Here is an 8,544-nt window from a genome sequence, read left to right on the forward strand (position 1 = left end):
TTTCACATGCTTGTGTGGGAATCGGCGAGCATCAAGTGATTCTAGCAGGCAACAGGTTAAGAGCAAATAAAAGCGTTATTTCATATTGCACATGGCTAAGCTGTGGAAGTCCTAGTCAGAGGATACTTTGGAAGGTAAAACTTTATTCAAAAAAAGACTGGATAAATTCACAAAATAGAAGGATGTTACATTTTCTGTATGCTTAGAAACTCTCATCCACCTCAGGAAGTCGCTGGGCTGAAAATACACTAGGTAAAAGTACCAGTATGTCGCTGACTGACTGAGCAGGCTATAGATAACCTACCTTCCCCAGACAGCTGCCTATTTTGGCCATTGCTGTTTGAGTCAGCAGTGTGCCCTGGCTGCCAAGAAAGCTAATGGGATCCTGGGATGCATTAGGAGGAGTGTGGCCAGCAGGTCGAGGGAGGTTCTCCTTCCCCTCTACACTGCCCTAGTGAGGCCCCATCTGGAGTACTCTGTCCAGTTCTGGGCTCCCCACTTCAAGAAAGATGAGGAGCTACTGGAGAGAGTCCAGCGGAGGGCTACGAGGATGATGAGGGGACTGGAGCATCTCTCCTATAAGGAAAGACTGAGGGAGCTGGGCTTGTTCAGCCTGGAGAAGACAAGGCTGCGAGGGGACCTAATAAATGCTTATAAATATCTGCAGGGTGGGTGTCAGGAGGATGGGGCCAAACTCTTTTCAGTGGTGCCCAGCGACAGGACAAGGGGCAATGGGCACAAACTGAAGCACAGGAAGTTCCGTCTGAACATGAGGAAGAACTTCTTCCCTCTGAGGGTGACGGAGCACTGGCCCAGGCTGCCCAGGGAGGTTGTGGAGTCTCCTTCTCTGGAGATCTTCAAGACCCGCCTGGACAAGGTCCTGTGCAGCCTGCTGTGGGTGACCCTGCTTCGGCAGGGGGGTTGGACTAGATGACCCACAGAGGTCCCTTCCAACCCCAACCATTCTGTGATTCTGTGAGTTAAATACCACGCTAGACAGACATATGGTCTTAGCGAGTATGGTCCTTTCTTTACAGTTACCCCAGATTTGCAAATCGGTGCCACAAATTATTTTAAGGGTTAAATATAAGAAAATCTTAAGTGAGAGCTTACTCAAAAGTTATGTGACACTGGCCTAGTGCCCTTTTCACCTTGAAATCTATTGTTTTAATGAGAACTGAGTCAGAGCAAGAGTTAACGGTTCGTTTTGTTTTCAGCAATATTGTTTTCCTCCACCTTCAGGTGTTAGAAACAACATGCATTTCATGTAGGAAAAAAAGGCTGGAGCAATGCTTTGGCACAAGAAAGGTGCTTACTGTAAGGGAAAGCTCAGCGGTGCAGGTGACAGCTCTCAAGAGCTAGTTCTGGACTGGGGAGTTAATGCTCTTAGAAAGCAAGGATTACCATGTTTCACCCTCTTTTCGCTCAGGGTGAAAACGTGCCTCTATCCTGTTTGCCCTGACACATCATGGAAGTGTGCCTGTCTGACCACTGAATTATTTTCAAAAGAAGACAGGTTGCTGTAAATGCTCCTTTCCCTGAAGAGCAGGTGAGAGCACAAGCATCACTTGGCTGCTCATGTTCTTTGGAGGGTTCCTGGGTGTCTCTGGCTCTGACAGTACTGTGCAGAGGGACAAATCTTTGTGGAACAGAATCCAGGTTATTTTGCTGAGTTCCACGGTTTTCCGTTTGAACATGAAATCTCTTTGCAATTCTCCAGGGTTGCTTTGTAGCATTTTTATTTCAGTGATGTAAGAGCTGCCTTTTACTGCCAAGCCCATAATTAAAGCAGTGTTGACTGGTAAGTAATGGGCTGCAAAAGGTGTACCAAAAGATAATTAAAGATGCGCTCCAGATAAGCAGGGCATGAGCATCCTTTTTATGAGGTGTTAATGTCTGAAGACCAACTAGTGAAATTGATCTTGCCTGCTTGAGGATGAAAGTTGTGCTTGAACATCAGTGGCATTGTACTGCCCTAGAAAATGTTTGATGTAGGGATTTCTGCAGGGCTGTGCTTGTCCTAAGGCTCCCCAGGCAGGCGCCTGGTGACAGAGCCCATGCTGCACTGAGTAATTCGGCATCCCATTCATGCTCGCGTGATGGTGGGGCTGCCTTTGCATCTCCTAACACTACGGCTGCTCTGGGGGGAGAGAGGAGAGGAGCTCCCGATGCCCTGGTCTGGACTAGGATAGATGCAAACCTTTTTTCAGAGCCATTTTAAAGAGCACTGTGGCTAGTCCCTGTGTTGCCTCTCCTAAATATCCTTTACATGCATATACTCCCCACCTCCATTCCCCCTGCCCATATTTTTAGCATATTCCTCATGTGATTTGGATTGCTCTATAGATGCACTCATACCATGACTCTGGCATAAAGGGGCATTGGCAGGGGACACAGAGGGTTTCCGCGTTTGGACCCTGCTAAAATCTATAGCAAAGTTCTTTGGATTTTGGTAAAAGCCTGAAGACAATCTGTGAACCAAAGAGATGCTGGCTTTAAGCACGCTGTTTTCGGTATTCCTGCTTTCCCCACACTCTTCCCATTCCTCCCTTTCAATTCAGCTGGCATCAGGTTTTACAGTGCTTTGTGAAATGAATCAAAAATACAGGGGGAATACTGTTTCACCTGATAGAGTTTAGAGATGTGATTTGAAGATCTGGTAATAACTCAACAGTACAATGTATACTGTTAAGCAGGTATCCTTTATTGTGGCGCCGGGCACACGTTTTCACGTTTCTTATCATCTCTTCTATCAGATGTGGGAGCTCACAAACAGTTGTTTTGATTATGACTGGCAAGCAACAGCATGATGATGTCAAGGGAACATGGGCAGCAAGGGCTGGCCAGTGTTGTTGCCTGGACCGGGGTATGGTCAAGATGCAGCAGAAATGAGCTCTTAGGTTAGGCCAAGTCCTTATGTCTCAGCAGAAGAGGGGGAAGAGGAGGGGGAGGAAAAAGATTGCCATCTTCTTTCCTGGAATCTCACTTAAAAACAAACCTCGCAATCTAAAGTCTCTATCAATTAGCATTGCAAAGAAAATCTCTGAAAATGAAGGGTGTAAAGAGGCTGCCTGGCAGAGTGCCTGAAACAATAACTCCGGGAAGTGTGAACTGCTCTCTCCATAGCCAGAGGATGTTAACAAAAGCCTGGTCTATTTGACCTAGCTAGCAGTGATGGACAGTTGCTATTAGCAAGCAGTGCAAGTCTGCGCAAGCCTCTGCTGACTCCTGCTTATCTCTTCTGCGCTGGCTGTGGCTATAAGGTGTATATGTGTGTGGTGGAGGGGGTGGCTTCCCTCTTGAGATCAATATTGCAGGCTGCCTGCAGGGTCAGCTTTGTGCTGCAGTTATTCCTATGAGATGATGTTTTCTGCCATGAAAATTGGAAATCCAGAAGGAAAAACGATGGCATTTGTTCTAGCCTTCCCACAGCCAGACAGAGGAGTGAGCTCTCTTTGTACCCCACAAATGTCCTTGCTATCCTTGATCCATTTTATGCACTTCACGGACAGTTGTGCTGGAATTGCAGAGAGAGGGAAAGGTCGTATGCAATTCCATGCTTTCTTGTGCCAGTTTAAATCGGGGCTCCCCAACTCTCTTATACCCTCTGCTCCTCTGCGTCCCCATCCAATGCTGGTGCCTGAACTAAGCTCACCAAAAAAGATTGATCAGTTTTTGGAAGGAGTATCTCTCTGTGAGTTGGCTCCTTTTCTAGCCAAGTGTGTGCTGGAAGTGGCACGCACAGGTGGAATTGCACCCTGCGTACTTAGAACAAGAGGGAGTAGCTGCAGCTGGATTTGCTGTAGAGAATACTGTCAATAAAACTATGCCACCAAGCTTTATACGTCTGCTTACTGTGTCTGAGTCTTCATCTGCCCTTCCCTACATATGTATCTGAGTATTAAAAGTGAACTAAAACCAAAGGACTAGCAGCACACCTTGACAGTACCTAGGACTGCTGAACCACTTGCCACCTGGCTGCTTTTTCCCCTTCTCCCACATGCAAATTCTTGCTTCAATACAAATTTTATTGTTCACATGGAAAGGAAAAATCTTCGAACTATCCTGGAGCTCTTGGGGAGAAAAGCAATCTTGTGCAATGACAGTCCAGGCTTATGGGCACAATACGGCAGAACGAAGGGGAGGAGTACTGAGAAAATGCTTCAAGCTGTTGTTTCCAGATATTTTGAACTACACGCTGCTGTCACCCCTCTGAAATTCTCACTGCCTTCATAGCCACTTCTGCTTGGAAACATTATTTAGGCAAAGTGGTTTCTGAGGGCATCTACCTCACCGTACGGACAGAGCTGCTAAAGAAATGCAGTCTCTGGAGTACTAGACTCGCAGGGACCAACTGTCATCCCTGTCTGGGAGGGCATTCATTTCTGTTGTGAACCCCTGCGGTGGTTAAGGTTAGAACCCTCGCCCAGCTCAACCCAGCAGTGGCTGCATGGATAGCAGATGTAATGGTCCCTGCAGGACGCCACTGCACGTACCAGCTCGCAGACTTTGTCCCTGTACCCTTTAGCTTTGGAACAAGCTGGAGCTGCTCCCAAGGCTGAAGAACGAATGGGGACATGTGGAGACGAAAAACACGTGAAGTAACGATGCTGTTGTTCTTGAACACCTTCAGTGTTAGCTGTTAATGGCCTCATTTGACAAATTATTATATTAAGTAATTGATTTGCTGCTGTTCTGACCCTGTTCTAACATTTAATCATTTTCAGCATTGCAACTGTTGTTCCCTGTAAGTCCTTATGTCACTCTTGGCACTCTTAAATAATATTTCTGGCCTCTCTTTTGGATTAATATGTTGGTCATGATTTCACCTTGGGCTGAAAGCACAGACCTTGCTTGTTCTGTACATGACTTGGATGAGCAGAGCTGTTTGGAGGGAAAAAAACGCAGCTCTGGGAAAAGAAAAGGTTGTGTCGAGCTTGGGAGGGAAACCGCTGCTTCTCCCCCAGGTGACCCAAGAGCAGGCTGGGGGAGGCTTTGTCCTTTGCTGTCAACGCTGGGGTTTGAGGCAATGTCTAGCGAAGCCACTGGCGTTCTGCTTGCTGCGGTTAAGTTGATGAGAAATGTCCCGTGGATGGGAGCAGGAGCGGGGTGAGAGAAACATCCCGTGGATGGGAGCAGGAGTGACATGACCATCGGGGAAGGTGAGGACCTGTCACCCGGGCGCAGTAAGAGCTGGGATGGTCTCCCTTCGGGAGAAGGGTGCTGGGGAGGCTTCCCCGCATCCCCGGGCTTCCAGCAGAGCCCCAGGCCTGCGGCGCTGAGAGGAGGGGAGCTTTCTCAGCGGGCCGAGCCGGAGGTGAAAGATGACTTCACTAAATGGCCCCCTCCCCATCTGAATTCCAAGAAGGTGGACGGGTTTGCGGCCGGGAGACGCACCGGCTCCTGGGACGGGGCGAGCCCTCATTGTGTGTGTTGTGGTGATGGGATGACAATGGAGGTGTGGGAGACGGCTCTGAGTCACCCCCGGCGGCCCCGGGCCCCATTGGCGGGGCCGGCCCGGGGCGGAGGGCTCATAAGGCGGGGAGCGGCCCGGGGCCGTCCCAGCGCCGCGGCCCCCGGCCCGCATGGAGCTGGCCAGCCTGCCCGCTGCGGCTCCCGGGGCGGCGCGGCCCCCGCCGCTCCCCGCACGGTCCCACTCTCCCCGTCTGCCCTCAGGCGAGGCGCGGGCGCGTCCCGGCGCGGTGCGGGACGGCGGCCGGAGGAAGCGGACCACCTTCAGCAAGGCCCAGCTGGAGCTGCTGGTGCGCGCCTTCGAGGAGGAGCCGTACCCCGGCATCGCGCTGCGGGAGCAGCTGGCCGGCCTCACCGACATCCCCGAGTCCCGGATCCAGGTGAGCGGCGAGGGCAGGGCAGGGCAGGGGAAGGGATGGCGGGTTCCCCCGGCCGGGCGCTCACCCTTCCCGCTGGCCTCGCAGGTTTGGTTCCAGAACAGGAGAGCCCGGCAGCTGAACCACAAGAAGAGCGAAGCCAGCGCTTACCCCAAGCCGGGCAAGCAGAAGCTGGCCCGGTGCGTCGGGGGCTGCCAGGAGAGCGGTGGGACGACACGGGGGCTCGGGCCGGACCAGAGCTTCGTCCACACGCAGCCTGGCTTACCGGGAGGGAACCAGAGTTTCTCTGGCCAGCCGTCTCCCTACTCCGGGCAGCCTTACTCGAGGCTGGACGCTCATTTCAGGAGCTTGGATAACGCTTTCGGAGCGCTGGGTCATAGCCCGGCTCGCTTCGGTCTGGACTGCGTGGGGGGTCCCCCCCAGCTCCCACTCCCCGTGCAGCCTGCACAGGAGTATCCCTACCCGAGGACGTCCTTCCCTGAAAGCTGCTACTCGGATGCAGTTGTCTTCCAGCCTTGTGGGGAAGACCACCAGTACCTGGCAGCTAAAGAGAACGTGTACAGGAGGCCTGTCTTTAACTACCTAAACGCTAACCAGGGCCTGGGCGATGACAGCTGCTCGTACCTCAGGTCACACACCTCCCCCTTTGGGAAGGGCTCCGCTTTCGGTTACGGTGAAGGGGAGGCGAAGCTCGAGGCGAGGCGCAGTCCACCTCCGGTTGCGGGCAGTCACGCTAGTCCTCCCTTGGTACCCCCGAAACTCGACGAGGGGTACCAAGGGACGCTTGCTGCCCCTGCCCCGCCGTACGGGCAGCCGCTGCTGGAGGCAGGCAGTGACTGCGACCCTCCCTGGCTGGGCCTGAGAAATGAGATGTTGGGAACGGGGTTAGAGTCGCTGTTCGAGAGCGAGGAAAATGGGGACCAGGGTGGGATGAAAAGTTACCTTTTCACTTTTGGTGGCCAGAGTTCAACCTGTCAGTTGGGTCACACATGAAGCTGACAGTGGCTCTGCTTGCCCGATGAAAAATTCACGTGGGGGTTTTTGTTTTTGTTTTTCTTCGTTGTTCGATCATCAGCGTCGTCCAAAGCGGCTGGAGGTTTTGCAGGTCTGAGTGTGGAGCACTTTGAGTTCCGTGCACTGTCGGGAGGGGGAAGGAAGATAAGTGGGCTTAGCAAGGGCTAGAGGAGAACAACCTGTGGGCTGCCTCCCTGCCCTGTCCTGCCCTGCTGCTCGCAGCGCTCCTGCCTGCGTTTGGCTGTCGGCAGCCTCGCGTGGAGACGCGTGTACACACCGATCTTCTGATAAAGATGTCGGTACCGGAGATTCAGTCTTTCCGTGTCCAGGCTGTGCTGGATTAATTCTGCCAGGAGGCTGGGGACTGTGGCTTTGGTTTTGTGGCCTTGCTGTGCCGAGTTTTGTTTCTGTTCTGGTCAGAATTCACTCACCGTAACGTAAGGAATCTGTAGAAAACAGACTTATTTATAGCTTTTAGTGCAGAAAACATTAACAGGAGAGGGGTACAAGCACGGGAAAAGCAGCCTTGGTGGTGGCAGGGGATGGCTCACTGGGTGTGTTTGTGGTTTAGGTGTGCTCCTGATAGAGAACACTGCTGGTCTTTTCCTAGGTACTTAATGTATAGTGTTTTCATTCAGAAACAACTGCATGTAGCCTTTTAAAAGGCAGAATTTTTGTGATTTTCTTTTGTATCGTGTTTTTCAAATTGTCTTTTTTATCAACTTTTTGCATTCGCACACTGAGCCTATTTTTAGACCTCTCAATATCCATGGCCATCTGGACGATCACTGCAGTCATGGAAGCGTTCTTCATGTGTATTTCTGGAGAGCTGCCGTGGTTGTGCATGAAAGCAATAGGAAGGTGAAAACTAGACATGCAAATCCTTTTTTTTGTTTAAAATGTGGCTCTGGAATATTTCAAGTATGCCCAGATTTTAATACATATGTTATTAATTTCATTTTGTTTATAGAACAAAAGAAATGTAATAAATGTAAAATTTAAACACAGACTGTTATTTTATTAATAAAGTTGGTATCCCTGTGAAGAAGCTGTGTATTGAGAGGTGTACACAAGAAGCCCAGAAAATGACTCCTAACTTTTGTCAGTGATTTTTAGCTGTGGCTGTGAAGAAGTCATTTCACTTTTCCACCTTGACCTGAAGAATTAGAACACACTCGTGTATTAGGGAAGAACCATAGCTTCAGAGAATAGCTACGAGGCACTTTGAACACCAAAAGTTGTATCCGAGAGCTAAGTACAAGGTGATGATTGTATTTATGATTGTATATATGACTCCTTTAGTAAACTTTTTTAAAACTTTGCATTAAGACTTATTTCTTTATTTACACATATCCTCTCCCTCATAAGACCTATTTAATGAGAAGTGAGACTTGGTCCTAGGCACAGTCAGAACAAGAATAATAATTTTACCCATGAAAAAGACAAGAAACTGGTGCTACCTTCTGCTCAGCATAGAGCTTTTCTGTAAGTTACTGGGTTTCTTGATTTTTGCTGCAAGTTGCTTTTTAACAGACCTACTTAGCATACATTTCATAAACAAGAAAAATCAGTGCAGAGCGGTCGGATGCAGCGCTCTCTTGTGACTTTTCTGTAAACTTTCACTCCTTGCCACGAGGTGGAGAATGCCAGAACACAAATTACACGCTTTTCCAACACATAG

General features: G+C 50.1%; 1 protein-coding gene across 1 annotated transcript; it reads left to right on the forward strand.

Annotated features, from left to right (window-relative positions):
• Positions 1-5,585: 5,585 nt before the first annotated feature.
• Positions 5,586-6,842, forward strand: LOC142361709 (uncharacterized). Its single transcript, XM_075424116.1, has 2 exons — positions 5,586-5,852; positions 5,937-6,842. The coding sequence occupies exons 1-2, from the start codon at positions 5,586-5,588 to the stop codon at positions 6,840-6,842; spliced, it is 1,173 nt and encodes a 390-aa protein (XP_075280231.1).
• The last annotated feature ends 1,702 nt before the right edge of the window (positions 6,843-8,544 follow it).

This window comes from Opisthocomus hoazin, chromosome 6 (genome assembly GCF_030867145.1).
Source record: "Opisthocomus hoazin isolate bOpiHoa1 chromosome 6, bOpiHoa1.hap1, whole genome shotgun sequence".
In the NCBI taxonomy this organism is placed as follows: Eukaryota; Metazoa; Chordata; class Aves; order Opisthocomiformes; family Opisthocomidae; genus Opisthocomus; species Opisthocomus hoazin.

What these genes read in the sequence shown, in the direction of transcription:
- LOC142361709 (XM_075424116.1), top strand. Translation starts at nt 5,586, where the DNA reads ATGGAGCTGGCCAGCCTGCCCGCTGCGGCTCCCGGGGCGGCGCGGCCC. An exon ending in TCCCCGAGTCCCGGATCCAG is followed by an intron (nt 5,853 to 5,936) that starts GTGAGCGGCGAG and finishes CTGGCCTCGCAG; the next exon opens with GTTTGGTTCCAGAACAGGAG.